This window comes from Gobio gobio (assembly GCF_949357685.1).
Source record: "Gobio gobio genome assembly, chromosome: 5".
Taxonomy (NCBI): domain Eukaryota; kingdom Metazoa; phylum Chordata; class Actinopteri; order Cypriniformes; family Gobionidae; genus Gobio; species Gobio gobio.
The window spans coordinates 55,778,792-55,800,136 of record NC_137101.1 but is presented as its reverse complement, the minus strand read 5'-3'; the positions used below and the strand labels follow the sequence as shown (position 1 = coordinate 55,800,136).

The 21,345-nt window shown below is 38.7% G+C and overlaps 1 protein-coding gene across 1 annotated transcript in view; it reads right to left on the bottom strand.

The window, feature by feature from the left end:
• Positions 1–15,995, bottom strand: part of LOC307126129 (uncharacterized protein) — a 35,546-nt gene extending 19,551 nt beyond the window's left edge. The window contains exons 1-2 of the mRNA XM_079816515.1: positions 15,940–15,995; positions 14,667–14,771 (exon numbers count right to left, since the gene is read on the bottom strand). Coding sequence (XP_079672641.1) covers positions 14,667–14,751 — 85 coding nt within the window. The 5' untranslated portion in view covers positions 14,752–14,771; positions 15,940–15,995. The remainder of the gene's footprint in view (positions 1–14,666; positions 14,772–15,939) is intronic.
• Positions 15,996–21,345: the final 5,350 nt, after the last annotated feature.

Here is a 21,345-nt window from a genome sequence, read left to right as displayed (position 1 = left end):
CTGTATTGTTGCAATAGGTATTCAGATGATGATGGCGAGGACTTATCTGCTGAAGACCCTGAACCTTCAACCTCATCTGCATCATTTACTTTCAGTGGTTTTAGTGAAGAAGGCAGGAGAAGCAGAGGAAGAGGGCAAAGTAGAGGAAGAGGCCAAAGCAGAGGGAGAGGCCAAAGCAGAGGGAGAGGGCAAAGTAGAGGGAGAGGGAGAGGGAGAGGAAGAGGAAGAGGAAGAACTCAGTACAGAGGAAGAGAGAGACGTACTCAACCTGCTGTTTCTTCAGGTATCACTGAGGCCAGATGGCACAGCTCAGAGGAACCCGACATCCAACCACCAGTTGTAGTATTTAGACCAGCTCGAACTCCTGGCCCTCAGCTCCTAACTACTGAGCCATACAGTGCTCTAGAACCGTTTCAGCAGTTCTTTTCCTCCACGGTGTGTCAGACCATCATCCGCAACTCAAATGCCTATGCAGCTGAGCATCAGGACACAATCAGAAAACCCTGGCAGGACATGTCCCTGAAGGACCTATATTCCTATGTCTCAGTGGTGATCTACATGGGTCTGGTAAAAGTACCAGAATTGTCAAATTACTGGAGTGGGTCCAGACTATACAAATTTGGTTTTCCTGCTACTGTTATGTCTGGTAGGAAATTTCAGGCCATTTCAGCAGCACTGCATCTCAGCTATCCTAAGATGGATGCTGAGAATGCGAAAAAGAAGGGGACTCCAGCCTATGATCGCCTGGGTAAACTGAAGCCAGTCTACCAGGAAATAAGAGATGCCTGCAAGACCTTTTTTCACCCCGATCAAAATATTGCAGTAGATGAGAGGATGGTGGCATCCAAAGCAAGGATTGGGCTGAAGCAGTATCAAAAAGAAAAGCCAACAAAATGGGGATACAAGCTTTTCGTTTTAGCCGACTCCGCCCATGGATACACGTGGGATTTTTTTATTTATGAGGGCAAATGGACAAAGTAAGGGGCTGAGTTATGAATCAGTGATGGCGCTGGTGGATGTGAAGATGCTGGGAAGTGGCTACAAGTTGTACGTAGACAACTTCTACACCAGCCCATCACTATTCAGAGACCTCCTCCAGAAGGGCATCTGGGCCTGTGGGACCATTCGGAGCAACCGGGTGGGCTTCCCACAAACTACAGTCAACAAGTTGCCCAGAAATGCTCCCCGTGGGAGTATGCGGTGGACTCGCGACAACAGTCTCCTTTTTGTTGAATGGAAGGACACCAGGGAGGTGCTCATGTGCTCCTCCTTCCATTCAGCAGGTGGAGATCACACCGTACGGAGGAGGGTGAAGACGAGAGATGGAGGATGGACAGAGCTCACTGTACCTATACCTGCTGCAGTGCATGACTATAACAAGTGAGTTGAAATTATTCAGTGGTGTTGTGTACAAAATTGTGCAGATGAGTTTATATTTTATTTATTCTCACTGTTATTCTATTATTTTCCGCACAGGTACATGGGAGGAGTTGATCTCTCTGATGCCCTTGTCGGGTACTACAAAGTACTCAGGAAGACCAGGAAGTGGTACCGCTCGATTTTCTACCACTTCATTGACATTGCGGTGGTAAATGCGTTCATCCTGCACAAGCAGTTGGCTGCTGCTCATAGCCAAAGACCAAAAACACAGCGGGAATTCCGAGAAGATTTGGTGATGGAGCTTGCAGACTGGATGCCTCCGAGTGAGCCTGCTCCTCCTGCTCCAGCACCTCACGTGACAGGAGAGCCCTCAGGCCATGCCTAACACAGGCCAATGTACATCACTAATAAAAGTGATGACCCCAGGCGAAGATGTCGAGTGTGCCACCGGAAAACATTTGTTTTCTGCCACGGATGTGCATCATACTTGTGTTTCCAAGCAACACGAGATTGCTTCAATTACTGGCATGATGTAAATAGTTTGTAGTGTTCAGAAGTTGTGAAAAATTGTATATAGTTGTAAATAGTTTATAAATAGTTGAAAAATTGGAAATTGTTTGGTATTTATTTTTCCAGTATTTTTATTTCATTATTATTTTCTTTTATACTAGTCATATTCGTATTTCTGTTACAATTTGTATAGAATAGTGAAAATGTTTGTGAAATCTTTTGAAAAAAGAAAAAAAAAAATTAAACGTTTTTTTTTTATCTCTCTCTGTGTGTGCTGTGGTGTCAGATGTAAGTTCAAGCAACTAAGTGACCTTTGGGAATCAACAATGAACAAGGGTGTCTCCTAGTGGCCATTTGTGATGTGACAACTAAAAGTCTCACAGAAACCTCATTTTTTGAGATATCAAGCTGAAATTTGACACACATCTCATTTAGACTTGTGGCTTTTACTTTTTAGCATTTTTAGGCTGAAACATATTTTTTATATATATAAATATTTAATATAATAAAACAAATATTACATAACATTTTCATAACAATAAACTTAAACTTTAATAACTTTCAGAAATATTAATACATTTTAATTATTCCACGTTAACAATAATCCCCAAAGTGTCTTCTTTCAAAAGAGACCAACTTTATGTCTGTATCCCAAAGCATTCATGAATTACAGCTGTTTAAATTTGTATAGTGCATTTGCATGTCTATGCCCAAAAATGGGGGTGACAGGTAAGGGGTTAAAAACCCGTTAAATCCCACCGGTCACAATTGTGACCGTGTCTTTTTTCTTATTTCTGAAAGCTCTAAAAGTGTTGTTGTTGGCTCTGGGCAAGAAATTTAACTTTTAAATGTAAAAATAGATCTTGTCTTGATTAAAATCTATCAATGTCATGTGACTAGCGTGAAAGGTCACATGACCAGATCAGTTTACTTCCTGCTTGCACATCTTGAAGAAGATGTCTTCCTCATAAGTAAAACACCTTAATTAACAAATAGAACTACCATATTTTGTACATATATTCTTAAAAGGGTCTACTACTGATTTATTTTGAGAATTATACTCCTGCATATATATTTTGCTCGTAAGATGTGTAAATTTGTTAACGGTCACAATTGTGACCGGTAATATAACACAGTTTCAATTGAAACAACAGTTTTTATCTGTTAATCCTAGTTATCATTTGTTTGTTTTTTTACACAGTTTAAGGGCGTTTTCACACCTGAAAGTCTGCACCAAGGTCCGAACCGAAGTTCATGTTTTGATACTTTTTATATATTCGGTTAGTTTTGGTTTGGTTTCACATTGCAATTATGCGAGCGCACTACAGAACTTTACATGACACACTTGCGTCCACTCGTCATCATCTATGTGGGCGGCATCTGGACATTGATTGGTTTGTAAACGGACGTGCGTCTGACGTCAGCGTCTTTGACAAGTTGAATGAACGGACGCATATCGTTGCCACTATTGAACAGTGCGCATTGCTTGACTATTTTTTTATTCGTTACGTTTAAAAAATGACATTTCAAGCTTTATATACACATATTTCTCATGTTTGTGAGGCAAGTAGCTGCTGAGTTTCGGTTTATTTGAGACCCGCTCCAGTTCATGAGCAAAGCATGTGATCGCTCCCGTGATTATTGCTATAGACTATTTGCTTCTTATTTATTAAATCCAGGCAATTATCTGATTAAACGTTGATTAAAATTAAGATACAATTTATACAAAACGAAATTCCCATTAAAGAAATGCTTTCTAAGCAAAATCATACAAAATTTCGTTCAAAATTATTTCTGACTTTCTGTCTACTGACATATTGCGCATCTTTTCACTTTTCATAATCAATGTAGCCTAGATTGAATTTAAAAATAACGTTATAATATTTAAACATAAACAGGAACTTCCTGTAAATGGTCTGAAAGTCCGAACCATACAGAAAATGCTTTCACACTAGAAACGAACCGAACCTTTGTTCAGTTTGATCTGGACCTCTTTTCGTCGGACCAAATTTCGTCTGTTTGGTCCGGACCGTGGTACGGGGGAGGAGCATCGAACATCAGGGAAAACAGCTAATGTGTGAGTTCTGTTTACATTTTCCTCATTTGATCTGTAGTTCAGCTGTTCTTTAGAACGCTGTCTGTTTGCTGTAGTTGGCTGTTTGTTGTAGTCTGGTTTGTTATTGTTTGACCTCGTGCGAACTAACGCGTTTCACTGGGCGTGGCCATAAGCCAGCGTGCTATATAGAGCGTTCATTGTTTACTTTGAGTCAGAGAGAAGCATCGAGCATCAGGGAAAACAGCTAGTGTGTGAGTTCTGTTTACATTTTCCTCATTTGATCTGTAGTTCAGCTGTTCTTTAGAACGCTGTCTGTTTGCTGTAGTTGGCTGTTTGTTGTAGTCTGGTTTGTTATTGTTTGACCTTGTGCGAACTAACGCGTTTCACTGGGCGTGGCCATAAGCCAGCGTGCTATATAGAGCGTTCATTGTTTACTTTGAGTCAGAGAGAAGCATCGAACATCAGGGAAAACAGCTAGTGTGTGAGTTCTGTTTACATTTTCCTCATTTGATCTGTAGTTCAGCTGTTCTTTAGAACGCTGTCTGTTTGCTGTAGTTGGCTGTTTGTTGTAGTCTGGTTTGTTATTGTTTGACCTCGTGCGAACTAACGCGTTTCACTGGGAGTAGCCAGCTGTATTCAATAACGACATTTAATGCGAGTATAAATTGAGTAGTACTCCGCGGCAGCGGAAGCGGCAGCCCTCGTGTGAAGCCCTCCTCGTGTGAAGACCGAAGAGTGTAAAGACCATTCGACTCTACTCTGCGCGACTCCACTCGAGCAAGGACACCGACAAGGCACTTGAGTATAGCTATATATATATACTTTGTCCACTTTTGTGTTTTTGCTTGTTTTCATCTGCTAATTTCTCTGACCCGTATTCACAATGTGCTTCCAAATCTCTACTATTATCACACACACCCGTAAATCACGCTCTGTACATTTTAGACGCCGTAATCCTAATAATCTGCGTAGTGTACCCATTTCCTCTGCTACATTAATGTCCATTCCAATTGGTCTCTGGAATTGCCAGTCTGCTGTAAACAAAGCAGACTTTATTTCATCTATTTCCACTCATTCACATCTCAGTCTCATGGCTCTAACTGAAACCTGGATCAAACCAGAAGACACTGCCACTCCTGCAGCTCTCTCAAATAATTTCTCTTTTTCACACACCTCTCGCCAGATTGGGAGGGGCGGAGGTACTGGTCTGCTCATCTCAAAGGATTGGATATTTGAGCCCATCCCTTCTCTATCTGGCAACTGCTCATTTGAATCACACTCAATCACTGTCACTCACCCTGCTAAAATCCATGTTGTAGTTATTTATCGTCCTCCAGGTCAACTGGGTAACTTCCTGGAGGAATTGGATATGTTACTCTCTCACTTCCCTGAGGATGGCACTCCTCTGGTACTGCTCGGTGACTTCAACATTCACCTTGATAAACCCCAGGCTGCAGACTTCACCACTCTTCTGACCTCATTTGATCTTAAGCGAGTATCTACTACAGCTACTCATAAATCAGGTAACCATCTTGATCTTATCTACACACGCTGCTGCTCCACAGACGTCACTTTAGTTACTCCTTTACACACCTCAGATCACTTTCTCATCACTCTTAACCTCCTACTAACTCCTAACACAACACACACTCCTCCGCTGATTACCTTTCGGCGTAATCTACGCTCACTCTCTCCCTCCCGTCTATCCACTATGGTTTCCTCCTCACTCCCTCCACCTGCTCAGTTCTCAGCACTGGACACTAACAGTGCTACTGACACTCTTTGCTCCACTCTTACATCTTGCTTAGACAACTTCTGTCCCGTTTCATCCAGGCCAGCCCGCACCACTCCCTCTGCCCCCTGGCTGTCTGATGTTCTCCGCGAACATCGCTCTGGGCTCCGGGCGGCAGAGAGGAAGTGGCGCAAAACTAAAAACACTACTGACCTGACCCTGTATCAGTCTCTTCTCGCTTCTTTCTCTGCTAATGTCTCCACTGCTAAATCTACATACTATCACAACAAAATACACAACTGCTCTGACTCTCGTGCACTCTTCAGAACGTTCTCTTCGCTCCTCTGTCCTCCCCCCCTCCCTCCTTCATCAACTCTTACAGCTGATGACTTTGCATCATTTTTCACACAAAAAACCTCCTCCATCAGCAGCCAATTCTCCGCACCACAAACCGACACGCACATCTCAACAACCATAACACATACACTCCCCTCCTTTTCTCTGCTCTCTGAAGCTGAAGTCTCCAAACTCATCCTTTCCAACCACCCCACTACCTGTCCACTTGACCCTATCCCCACTCACCTCCTTCAGGCCATTTCTTCTTCTGTTACTCCTGCACTCACTCACATTGTCAACACCTCTCTTCACACCGGGACTTTCCCCACAGCATTTAAGCAGGCTCGGGTAACCCCACTGCTTAAGAAACACTCTATGAACCCAGCACTTTTAGAAAACTACAGACCGGTATCGCTTCTGCCTTTCATTGCAAAGACACTCGAGCGAGTTGTTTTTAACCAGCTCTCTACGTTTCTTGAACAGAACAACCTCCTGGATATCAACCAATCAGGCTTCAAAAGCGGCCACTCAACTGAGACTGCCCTGCTCTCGGTTACGGAGGCACTGAGGCAGGCAAGAGCGGCTTCCAGATCCACAGTACTTATCTTACTGGATTTGTCTGCTGCTTTTGACACAGTTAACCACCAGATCCTCCTGTCAACTCTCATGAAGATGGGCATCTCAGGAACTGCTCTCCAGTGGTTCAAGTCTTACCTCTCAGGTAGGTCCTTCAGGGTGTCATGGAGAGGTGAAGTGTCTAAGTCACATCATCTAGCCACTGGAGTTCCACAGGGCTCAGTGCTTGGACCACTTCTCTTCTCCATCTACATGTCATCACTGGGATCGGTCATTCAGAAACATGGCTTTTCCTATCACTGCTATGCAGACGACACTCAACTCTACCTCTCATTTCAACCAGATGATCCCACGGTTGGTGTTCGTATTGCTGCCTGCCTAACAGACATTTCTGCCTGGATGAAGGAGCATCACCTGCAACTCAACCTTGCAAAGACTGAACTGCTTGTGGTCTCAGCCAACCCAGCACTTCATCACAATCTCTCCATTCAGCTAGGATCATCAACCATAACTCCGTCCAGGACAGCCAGGAATCTTGGAGTTGTGATCGATGATCAGCTAAAATTCACTGACCACATTACTGCAACAACCCGGTCCTGCAGATTTGCATTATACAACATTAGGAAGATTAGAGCCTTCCTATCAGAGAAGGCCACACAACTCTTGGTCCAAGCTCTTGTTCTCTCCAGACTGGACTACTGTAATGCTCTTCTAGCAGGCCTTCCGGCATGCACTATCAAACCCTTGCAACTGATCCAGAATGCAGCGGCGAGAGTGATCTTTAACGAGCCGAAGAGAGCGCACGTCACGCCTCTCTTCATCAGACTCCACTGGCTACCAATAGCCACTCGCATCAAATTCAAGGCACTGGTACTCGCCTTCAAAGCAACCACTGGCTCTGCACCAATTTACCTTAACTCGCTTGTTCAGACATACACACCCTCCAGGAGTTTGCGTTCTACCAGTGAACGACGCCTTGTGGTGCCATACCAGAGAGGCATGAAATCACTGTCACGGACCTTTTCCTGGACTGCCCCCACCTGGTGGAATGACCTGCCTATCTCAATTCGAGCAGCCGAGTCTGTAGCCATTTTCAAAAAACATCTAAAGACGCATCTCTTCCAGCAGCACCTGACCAATCAAGAATAGCACTTAACATTCTATTCATTTTTCTGTCTGTCTAATTTATTTAAAAAAAAAAAAAAAAAAAAAAAAAAAAAAAAAAAAAAAAAAAAATCCTGTGTGTTCTGTGTTAGATTAACTGAGACTTGTTTCAGCACTTGCATACTGTAGCCTCTGACTGTTGTAGTTGCTTCTATTGCTCTCATTTGTAAGTCGCTTTGGATAAAAGCGTCTGCTAAATGACTAAATGTAAATGTAAATGTAAATGTTTCACACCTGAAATTTTGATTCGGACCAAACTGAAAAGTCTGAAAATCCGGACCAAACAAGGTAGGTGTGAAAACGCCCAAAAACTATCAGATGTGTTGGACATCCTAGAAGAATGTGACCCCCAAGTGCTGTGTGCAGCATAACCAGTGTTTCCCACAGATTAGAAACCATTTTGTGGTGGTGGGCGGGGGCATGGGGCGGGTGGAGGGGATGGGTTCAGTGATTGCCACAAATATCGATTTCAATCTTGATTCAGTATCAATTCATATTTATATAGCCTACTGTACATATAAGGAAAAATAAGTTTAACTATTTTAAACTTTTCTTAAATTATACTTGCTCACATTCAAATAATATTCACTTTTGTGTGCTTAAGTATTATTCAAAATATTAGGATGTAAGTTATTAACTTTTTAAAATTTCACATTTAAAGAAATCTAGTGTTTGATCATGTATAAATATTTATTCAAATGCAAAACCTAAAAATAAGTAAGAAGATATGATCTGCAATACTTTGAGCAACTAGATACATATTATTTATTAGTACCGTATATTTATTAAAGAGCCATACAGGCCTCTTTGCATTGGAATTCTCTATTTTAACCTTAATTACTACACTAATTGTAATATAAATAATACAAAATATTTTAAGTGGTCATTAATGGACCACAATTATTGCACAAATAGTAGGCCTATTTATTACCAAAATATATCATCAAAATATTAAATAAATATTATTAAACTAAAATATAGCATATATAGGCTATTTAATTAAAAAATAGTTAAGGTCTATGGTCGCATTTGACCACCAATGAGTATGATGTGAACAATTAGTAAGCAATGAGGGCTAAATACAAGAAAAACATTGACATTAATGTAACAGTGTTGGGTCTATCATCACTATATATATCATCAATAAAATGCTCCTGTAAATGTTGTTGATGTAATAATCAATGCACACTATGCTGTACAGTACCAAAACGTGCTGCAAACACCTGTACAGTGAAAATGTTGTGTATCCGCGACTTAAGCCATTCAAATGTATTGACAGCGCGGGTTTGTTTATAACTATTGAGCGCTCCGTGAACCACATGACCGCGCGCCGGGAGATGAGAGCAGGTCGCAACTCTGTTTTTCAACGCCTCTGGCTTTAACTGTTATACATTAGCGCCAAAACGCTATTTATTGTTTGCATTTCGTATTAAATTTTAAAAGCTTAGACTTTAATATCAAAAGCAGGTTAATATCAAGAGACGCATGAGTGACAGAGAGATGGAGGGAGAGCGGGGGAAGGAAATGAACAAACACGCTGCGTGTTTTAAATAGCGTAAAAAAGTGAATGAATAACGACACGCAATATGTGGCGGCTGGTGTTGATTCTGTGGCGCACCGCCACGAATTAGCCTATGTGTGGGAAACACTGATAACCATCATCCCTACACTTGAAAAAGTGGCAATTGAAAGTGATTGTGACAGTGATGGCTCAGATTGGGAGTACCAGGGTGAAACGGCCCATTTGCCAGGTAGACTATTGAATTGCAATGCAGAGGTGAACTATCTGGAGGATGGGGCAGATGTTCATGAAAAACAATTGATGTGCCCCACCCCATCACCTCCCCTAACTCAGAGGCCACAAACGAGCCTTTTTACAAAGTACGGCCCATCTTCAGTGCACTGAATGAATCTTACAAAATGATCGCTTGATTAAAGCATGATACCTTATAATGCAGGCATGGTTGCAAGCAATATATCAGGTGCAAACCAATCAGGTTTGGGTATAAATTGTGGAGCCTTTCATCACCTACAGGTCACATGTTTCATATGGAGCCCTATTGCGGAGTGGTGTATGGTTTCCATGTCCTGGCTTCTGTTTTACATAAATGAATGAGCCTACCTCAGATGAGTTTGCCAAATGTGTTTGTATTATTGTACGTTTAAACATTGTGTAACATGAACAATAGAAATAAAGTTTTGAAGTAAATTCTAATCATATCTCATTCTTATATGTTGGATATGTTACTGTTATTTTAAATTTGTAAATAGGTCTAATTGAAGAATTTGAATGAATTCTGACTATGCTGTTTCCCACCGGTCACTATTGTGACCGAGTATAAAACCTAATATTTTACTAACTTAACCAACATAAAATCAAAGAAGGCATAAAGTTTGTGTGTTAGGGAGGTCTAAGGAGTAAATTGCATGTACTCAAATTGCAAGAAAAAATTTGGGATTAAACGGGTTAAGACTTTTTAAGGACCCGCAGCCACCCTGGTAAACAATTAAAAGAAAAAACAACAACAAGAACCGTCCAGAACCGAAAACCATGACCCTAAAACCGTGATACGAACCGAACCGTGGGTTTTGTGACCTGTGCCACCCCTAATATGCACCTAATACACAATCATCCGTTGCAGTTTTCATCCATTTTATTTATTGTTTTTGGTATTTATTCAAGTGCATTTTTGTTAACAGACTGAGAGTCCATTGCTTTTATTGTTTTTCTCATTTATTGTGGATATTTAAAATGTTTTCTGTTTTCAATGTTAAATACTCTTTAGAAATAAGTCTTTATTAATAACGTTTATTGATCTTTGAAAAGGTGTATACCTGCATTATTATGCCATTATCATTATTTTAGATGAAAATGGTCTCAGAACAACAATATTATTGTTTATCGCAATAATTTCTTGGCCAATTTATCGTCCAGCAAAATTTGTTATTGTGACAGGCCTAACGACAACCACCAGTGACAACTGGAGATTCACCCGTTGTAAAATGCAAAAGACTTTGGAGTGGCTACAGAAAAAAAGAGACTTCAACCGGGCCATGTGAAAAAAGGATAAAAATGGCTTTTGAAAGGTGGCTTGAACTCTGTGTTTTGAAGGGGTTCTTCGGACGGAACTCCAAAGAAGTAACTCTTACCAAAAAAATATCATTAATGCATAATGATGCTTGGTGTTGTTATTATTTTTGCATTTTCCCTTGAATGTGTGCTGGTATTTTAAGTATTTTACAGACCTTATTGTATTGTACCTTTAGGATTAAAATTACAGAGACAATTACTGGACTGATTTTTGCCTCCACTCAACAGCAAATATGACCTGAATAAAATAAAATGGCTTTATTTTAAAATGTTCTATATACACGCATTTAAAAATAATAAAACTTGTGGTGACGACATGCTATTAATTTAGGTCAAATTTAGGTTTAAAAGCTCTAACATTGTGATTTAAAATGTTGTTAAAACAACATTACTTACATAACTATTTTGCATGTATGTAGAGAGAAAGTAGGATAACTTAAGCATCACATTTATGTAAATAATGACTTATTCATCAATAATTACTTACTACTATTTATCAGTACTACTACTTCACAGGATAGATCATCATCTAAATACAATATTGAGCATTCATGTCACTTAAGACCAGTGCAGGGCTCCAGACTAAATGGTCGCTTTTTGCAACCTTTTTTCCTGCTGGTGTGACTGAATCTGGTTAGAGGTCGCACTGGTGATAAGAGCTGACATTTCTGTTACATATGTGAAACATGGAACGGCAAACAAAACGAAAGCGGAACAGAACCGCGCTAGGCTACTAAAAAAAGCACTTTTATTTAAAAACAAAACAAAAAAAAACATGAAATTACCACAATAACCAGTAGGTGGTGGCTTAATTGACTTAATTGACTTATTAGCCATTTCCACTCTTTAATATATGGAAAAAAGTAGGAAGTCACAAAGTCTCATGGAAAACAAAAACTTTTCTTCAAATTGTGACTGGATTACACAGAAAACAAGTAAAGAGTGCTCCTTTTAGTTCAGTATGATACTATAGAAAAACTATATTACATTTAATAAGAGTGGAATATTAACATTTTCCTTAAAAATGAGTTTTTTGCACATTACTGTTGTTAATAAAAGTTAATAATAATAATAATAATAATAATAAAAAAATAATAATAAAAAGTACATTTTCACTGTTAAATTTCCAATAAACAAACATGTACTATTATTAGTAACTGCACAAAACAATAGTAATTTTATGATTAAATTAACTTTATGATAAATTTTCCTCCAGCGCCACCAAATCAGGTGCTGGCGCCAACCCAGAGATCGGTACTGCGTATGTGTCTGTGACGTTGCCAAAACACCCCCCCATCCAGTACGTATTGGATCTGATCCAGCTACGTCATTGTACTACAGGCTGCAGCGAGGGCAGTGTTGGGCTACTTCTACACTGTTGCTGCGGGCTGTTTTTCATATCAGCGGGTTGAAGTGACCCCAATTATGTGATATTTGGCCCCGGGAAAGTGAATTTTAGCAGGCAACCCTACCAAAAAACACATATTTTACAACCCCCCACCCCCACCCCCCCAACTCGATTTTTACCGGAGAACCCCCCCTGAAACGCGATTGGGCTCGTTTTGGGCTCGTTTTGAGTAGTAATTGGGCAGGTTCTGTTTCAAAAACCTGGCAACCCTGAGCGAGGGGTGTCTCCTTCAGTTGCTCAGACGGTCTGACTTAAAGCAGCATGCGGTGCGAGACACATCCGTGCTTCTAAAGGCTGTTGTTTTTTAATAGATAATATATTATAATATTCCATACATTATCAGAGCTTGGCAGACAGAATTATTATATTTTTAGACATTAGACAGGTTAATTAATAGATTATAGCCTAATTATTAATTTAGCAGAACAAAGCAGCTCATACAGGTTTGGAACATCATGAGGGCGAGTAAATGATGACAGGATTTTCATTTTTGGGTGAACTATCCCTTTAAAGTGCACCAAATAGGCTACTAAAGAGTTATTTAGAAATAAATCAAATAATCAAATGTAAAATAATATAAAATGTGTTTTGTTGCAAGTGATACGTGTGGTACAAATGTTACTTGATCTCATGTTTTCTTAAGGTTTATTGTTGAAATAATCCCCGTGGGTTTAATATGCACTTCATCTCATGCGTGTAAAAGCTACTTGTGTGCGTCTGAGCTTCTCCGTTCTGCTCCACGTATAGTGTTCTCATTTACATGCATCGAGCATCTCAAACTCCATCTCTGAATGTGCTGCGAGTACGGTTATTACATTCATCTGTTGTTCATCACAATGTGCGCCACTTCACCAGAGCTGTAAGGTCAATCATTCATAAACCTACACCAGCACAGGAGAAAACATCAATATGTTTCTAAACATGCAGCTGTTCATCACAATTTCAAAATTAAAGTTTAAACCTTCACTCTGAGTTTTGACGTCCACATGTTCTTGTTCAATAAATTAAAGAGGCTGCAGGATTTATATCATAAAGAAGTGGACAAATATTAAAGATTAAGTGAACATTTGATTTAAATGTTGTTTGGTCAAAATTGATCTGCTGTAAAGTGTAACAACACCAGACTGCTGGCATTTGTTATAATACATAATGTACACACAATGATTGCTTATATTTTGTATATTATGTATTTTAACAGTATTGTTCTATAAAACCATATGATTACTCGCTTTTGATACATTATTTGAACCAAATATTATTGCCTCATTGTTATTGTATATGTATTTTAAGTAATTTTATAGGCTTAAGCAGAGAATGTCTAATATGGCGAGAAGTTTCACTCTCACTGAACTTCCGGCTTCTGAACTGGTTGCAGTTCCTCTCTGATTCCATATGAGGGCGCTCACAGGACGAGTGCAGAATGAATGGAGGTCTATGGCGCTATACCAATAAAAATCCACTTTTCTCAGGATATAATTTTTTATCTAGTAATTTGAATGTTGTATTCGAAAGGAAATGCAAATAAATTACACATTGCTGGGTGTTAGATTTTTTAGAGTCACTTATTTGCTTTAAAAAGTCTTTTAAAGTGTCAATGACGTCATACACATGTACGACCAGAGATACTGCTTAACGGCAATCCTTCAGTCGCTCTGGTGCTTTCGCGCTCTGCACTTTCTTTTCTCTCGAGGCATCGACAACACAGCTGACACAGGTAAATACACGTGCTAGAAGAGTTTTTGTTTTGTTTGTTTCTGGTCCCGCTTCAGATGACACGATGCCATCAAGCGGGATCTCTGGTCGTAATCAGTCCTTCACTGACCAATCAGCGTTCATTAGCAGAATGCTAGCGTGTTATGGACAACAACAACTCAACCTGTAAGAAATCAAAAGGACATAAGTACTCGTTCATTCAACTTTCGACCTAAAACCCATGTTGAACTTGCAAAATCTACAATCATTTCTGAGATTTCTCAACGGCAATCGGGTGAAAGAGACAAATTTAGCCGTCAAGCCCCATTGACTTCCATTCATTTTGCACTCATGGCGATCGCCCCCAGTGGAACTCTGGTGGTACTACAACCAAAATTCGGTACAACAGGGCTTAATAGGGAGTGGGCAGGCTCTCCGTAGACGGGCTCTGGCTTAAGTCTTTGCTTAGGTCTATTTTTATTACCACATAAAAAAAAAATGATTGATAGTGACAGCCCTACACAAGATAGCTGTTTTGTTTAGACAACTTCTGTATTATTTTTCCTAATTTAATGAATGACGTCATAATCACATCTGGGCATGTGATCTCAACATGACCCTCTCCATGTCAAATTAAACCAGTTTTTTAATTAATTTCTGGAGAGCTGGACATTTTAATAATGATCAAATGACAGAGTTCAGCTTTGAGAATGAAACCAACCTGTTTGTTCCTCAGTTTCTTCATCTTTCACTCTCAATGTTTCTTCAATCTTCACGTCTTCACTCTCCTCTTTAATAAACGCCATCTTTATAATAGTGCTTTGTCCTGTTTAAGATGAGAACAATTAACAGAAAGAAAAAATAATTAAGCCCTCTGCTATGAAGCTGATTTGTTATTTAGTTTTCTCTCATATATTTGTTTACACATTCAATAGGCCTGCTTGAGTTGTATAAAAATATAAACAAGTACTAAATATGAAGTGTTGCATGTCAGACATTTCATGCACTTAATGAGTGAGAGTCAGACTCTGATGATAGTCAGAGATATCACCAATAGCCGATGCCTTTGACAATATAGCCAATATTATCAAATTAATATTAAGGCCAACACTTAATTTCATTATGACATCACCACATAATCGACACGGACACATGCGTGTGAGGACTGAAGTCGCCAATGAATATTATTTAAAACAGACCACAAAACTACATCCCACTGCAAGTTGATCTAAAATCACACATTGTCAAGAGAGCTTGTTATAAAAGAAACAAACTAGTTGTTCGAGATGAAAACGATATCATTACTCGCATTGTCACATTAACAAAACATTTGAATGACTTACTATAACAAATAATTATTAATAATATGATTATCAATTATATAATAAGTCTTTCACAGGCTCGAACAGCAGAAAAATCATTATAAGATTATACATCACGTCATTGATGAAAACCAAAAGCAGCTTTATATCAAACACTGACTTTGAAAACTTGATTTTTATATTTTCCACTATTGTTAATGTATGGGACACAAGAGAAATATTAATGCAATGATTTAAGACAGTTGATAAAGCGCTTTCATTATGTGTTGAGGTAGATTCAGCTCGTTGTGTCTGAGAGAATGAATGCTCTGTAAATACAGTTACAGAGGTCAAAAGCTGCTCACTTATACTTTCACTTTCTGTTTGACTCATTCCCCATGATAGTAAGTTAATAATTATACAAAGGAGTAAATAAACCACCAAATAAATAAGTAGTCTAAATGAATTATCACAAGTAAATTATATTGTTTATTTTACTGACGATACAGGGAGCGAAATGAGACATGTTAATCATGTATGGATGAGCTTTACTCACAAAAATAACGTGTTAGATTAAGCATTACAATGTTCAAAAGCACTCGTTTTACAGTTCATGTAAAAACTATACAGACTACACAGTTCTCAGAAGGGTTTTCATAGATTTAAACACTTTAAATGATTCAAAACACAAACCTTTCTCCAGCCGAATCACAACAGAGCAGCAGCGCTGGCTGATGACGTCACACCGACCGCACACCAAAATAAAAGTCCCGTTCACACACACACTAAAATCACAAAAGCGCACAGAAACTTGCATTCATAAAAATAAAATTATGTCAAAGGAAAATAATCCGTTTAAATTGAGTTGTTTAGTTCAAATTTACCATAACCAATGAATGTGAAGATAATTCATGTTTATGTGAATAAAAACATAAATTCAATCTGTTTGAAAATGTGTATTAAACCAAATTCATTTTTGGGTGAATTAACACTTTAAACCCGGCAACAAGTGAAAATTATAGAAAGCTGTAGCAACATAGTCAAAAGTTCTGGCTCATTATGAATTTTATTTATTTTTGGGGTAAAGGACTTAAAGAAATTAATACATTTGTTCAGCAAGGATGCATTCAATTGATCAGATTCAGATTGTTTTATTTAATGCCATGTCAGTATCTAAGGCTATATTCATGGCAAAAACTGAATTACAAAAATACAAATATCACATAAATACAATAAAACCAAGCAAACACACACATCAAATCATATTATATAAGGTTTTTCAAATTAACATATGATAAAACAATCCACAACCTATATGACAAAAAATCTGGTGAAGATCTTGATCAATAGTTTTAAAATAAATTATCCAATTTCTGGATGATTCGATATAGCTTATTATTCTTGCACGTATCCCACTCTTCTTGCCAGTTATTTTTATATTTAACGATTAATAATAGGTATGATATCTGAGAGAGGAATTTGACATTCATTTACTTAAAAAGCTTCCTTTGCAGCTGCATCAGCTCGCTTATTTCCTGAAGTCCAACATGGCCTGGAACCCAGCAGAAGATAAAACTGAAGAACTGATTCTGTAAATAATCCACTTTATGGATGAAATGATGCAGTCCACTACTAGAGGACAGTACCAGTCAAAACTTTGGACACACTTTCCCATTGGTGACAGGTGACTTTTGACAGGTACACTCTTAGAAGGAATGTGTTGAAAAATAACACAAATCATGTGTAACACTATAATTTACACATTTTGTGTCAATATTAACTAAAAATGTGTTGGAAGAATTCAACTGTTTTACACACAGTAATGTGTAGTTTAAAATTAACACAACCTGTGAATTTGTTCACAACATCCAACACAACATGTGTAGAATTATCTTTACAGATTAGATTTACACATTCTGTGTCAATTTTTTTTTCTTTTTAATGCGTCAGCAAGCCTGCTTCAATCCTTAAAAAATTAAGTTATGAAACTTCTCTTTGCCCTCAGTCAAAACGATTTGGCAGACAACAAATTGTAGATTCATGACACCAAAGATCGCCCGTTAGATCCACACAAGACGAATTACTACAGGACATCAGAGCCAGCGGCAGACGTCAGAAGGACTAGCCGAGGAAAGGCTGATCTCGCCGGGTTAATGAGCGCTGAGTGCCCGGTGATTGCCTGGATCTCACAACTCAATTCGCGTCCAGTTCACGCATTCGCGCGAATGAAGCCCGGGGTATACTTCACTTTCCGCGCCCGGACGCGTCACGCGCGCAGCCCTGTCCGCGCATTTTTCAAAGTATACTACACCATGGATCGCGTCCATCGCGCCGCGCGAAACGCGTCTATCGCGCCGCGGGACCTCCAGACGCGCGTCAACGCGCCTTCCATTCACTTAACATGGAAATCACTCGCGCCAGACGCTCTATTCGCGCTTGGTGTGAACGCAGCATTACAGTAGCCAGCTGGTAACGTTAAGGCCTGGTGATTTCGTTCTCAATTGTATACCGTCTATTTATCCAAAACTCTGACTCCAACTCTTCAAAACGTTCATACAGAGATTGTATAATAAATCCTGAAAAGTTTTAATTTCGTCTTTTTTACATTTAAACTTTACACACACACACACACACACACACACACACACACACACACACACACACACACAGAGAGAGAGAGTGAGTGAGTGAGTGTGAGAGAGAGAGAGAGAGAGAGAGAGAGAGAGAGAGAGAGAGAGAGAGAGAGAGAGAGAGAGAGACTGTATTAGAAACACCCCCACAGCAACGGTAACTTGGTTTTTGTAATTTAATGCAAAAGTAATAAAATACAAAATATTAGTGTTATAAATATACATACATTCTTTTAAAAATGATAACACAAAAAATTAGCAGGATTTACGATTTTGATGACCGTTAAAACACGTCATCACAGTCTGTCATTGAAGAGTGAATTCCCCTCCCCACCTAAAAACCACCTTTCTGCGATAGAGAAAGTCACGACGTCAACTGCTAACGAGATTCTTGAGGTAAGTTGTACTTAAAGTCATTTTTAACTTATATTTAAGTGCGAAAACTACATTTTCTGCTGTTGTTTACGTGTATAACAGTTCTGTTAGAAACTGGTTAAGTTAAAGCACAATCTAGTATTAGCAAAACATCGCAGGCAAAAATGTTAATTGGCAATAATTGTCCATAGTCAATAGCAATACACAAAGCAACATATAATACATTTTCTTTACAATAATTAGCGTTAGCTTTCTGAAGATTAACTTAAAATAAATATAAAATGACTGGATTTTGCCAACAACGTTTCTCCAAGCTACATTAAACGTGACCGCACCATCCCCCATCCCCCCAATATTAGCTTTAGACATTGTGAAATGGTGCAAGTAATGACTAAATAAAAGATTAATAATTGTGATAATTGTGGTTTACTTGGTATTGGTTTATTGATGTCTAGAATGTAATTGTAGTCGACATGAAAACAAACCTTAACATTAATCGTTATGGGGAAATGTTTTGGCGCCATTTCAGTAGGTTGGTACCGTACAAGAGTCAAACTCCTCATGATCCATCTTGAGGATCAGATCGCGCGCACGGTTGTGATTCTTCTGGGAGGGCGGGGGAGGGCGCGTGCCGCGCGGCCACAAATAAACTGATATGGATTTGAAATTATTTTATTAACTTGATACAGGCAAAACATATTTTTGTATATGCATATTTTTAGGAAAACATTTATAATATACATGCATATATATTTTTTTATATATATATAACTGTAAATATTCGTTTGCACGTGACTGTTTAAAACCCATGTTTAGATCCGTGATTCTCCCTTGTCCGACCCGCACCCGTATCCGACACAGTAGGATGTTTTTCACCCGTTTCAGCAATATTCGCGGGTCACCCATCGGGTACCCGCACCCGTGCAGGACTCTGGGCTGGTAACCAGTAAGTTACCGTGGCAAGGGCTGTGCCAAGTGTGCGACCGCATAGTGCGTCGCGCCTCACCAGGGCCTCACATTCTCGAACCTAATGCTGTTAAACTGAATATAGGCCTACATATTTTTTCCCTTAAATATCCACATAAACAACGAATTGTTCGTCACAATACAGTAGACCACGGTTAATAGGCTATACCCACGCACATCACGTTCGCACAGGGCCACGCACTCCCACTTCGATAGCGTGCTGGTAACATAAATGTGTTAACTTTAATATAAAAATGGCATAGACAGTTAATTGAAAAATAATTGTGCAAAATTGTAATGGTGTGAAAAATTCTAATTATTGCTTGTGCTGGAGCTCACGGTCTCTCGACTGTCAGAACAGCACCATGTACTTACTCCTGGCCCAAAATGTAGCTCACCGGGAAAAGGTAGTTAATATTTGTAAGAATATAAATGCTGGTGTATGAATGTGCAGCTGCAGGCTTATTATCTAACATTATTAACTGTAATGAGAAAGGAAATTAGCTATGGTATCAGCTAATGCTTTGTGTAAAAGTATTGTAAAAGTCAGTAAAAAATATGTATTGCACTGTATTATGTCTAAAAGTATATATTTATTTATTGCACAGCAAATGGACCCAATTGAAGATGATCCTGGGCCAGTGACTCCTGGGTCGTTGGTCACTGGACAACGGACCAAAGCTGTACTTGTTTGCATCTTTAAAGACAATAATGAAACATGCAAAAAGATTTTTCACGTCTGTGATGCTTCACAACTTTTGGGAAACTGCTACTCGGAATTCCCCCATCCTGTTCAGTTAGAAAGCTTCCGTAAATACAACAAAGATTTCAACGAATACATTGATGCTGACATCACCACAACGGTAGAAAACTACGACAAATTTCAAATTAATGTTGCCACTGTGGTCACCCTACAAGTAATTCCCATTCAACCTCCCCAGATTGAAAACATTCAGGTGGGCACTGCAGTAAAACTCTCAATAAATCATTCATTCATATTAAATTAAACATTCTTAACAACTTTTGATCTGTTTATTTGATCCTTTATTAGACGGAAGACTCTACATTACAGGCCTTCCTGACCCAGAAGGCATCTGGTATAATGACTGAATATCAGCGCACAGGTTTTTTATCCACAGCAGAGAGAAAAAAGATAATCACTATAAGCGTCAGTGATCTTGTTTCAAAACATGGATTGTAAGTTTATTAAGTTTTAAGAACATCCATTTATTACTGTAGCTGTATTACAATGTAAAGTGACATGTGTGTACACAGCGAGCTGTGAGTACAGGAAGCTCATTATTGCATATTATGACGCAATATTCTCATTAGTTTTCTATGATAGCCTATTTAAATCTGCATATTTGTAATATTTTTCCCTCTTATTAAATGTGTACTCCATCTTTCATTTTAAATTCTAAAATTTGATCAATACATTCAAAAATAATAAGACACTATAGGGCATTTGCCAATCAAATTAAATAATTTACCCTGAAAAATTACAAAAAAGATTGTTTTAAATATATTTTGAATATACAAATAAGAAATGTTGGAATGAAACTTTTAAACATGAAACTAAACCGCCACAAGGTGGCGGCAAGTGTCCATCTTAATGAGTGAGTCATTGAATTGTTCATTCAAATGATTTGTTCAAACAGCTGATTCATTCAAGAATGAGGCAGTTGTTTATGAATGGGTCATTGAATCTTTGACTCAACTGATTCGTTCAAACTCTGAATTATTCACAAAAAATAGTATACATTATTTAACTGCATGTTATTCAATTGTAACTTAAATTTGTGTGTTGTTGATTTTTATAGTAATTTCTTGTATGTGTATTCTGATTTTGTCTCAAACAGTTACCCCTGTACTGCAGACAAGTTGCATTTAGCCCAATCTTTGATTGCAGTCTTTCCCTCTCTAAGTCTCAGCATTGCTGGAGGAAACGAAGGACATGTAAGTATTGAAATTGAATCTAGCATTATTCAGCATTCATTTTATTGGCAAAAGAATGTTGTTTACAAACTTCAGCTTTAAATAAAATGTATTTGTAGGAGCATCTATATGACCCTGTGTCCCATAAAGGATTCATCGAAATTAAGCTTCGAAATATGAGGCGGCATCTTGA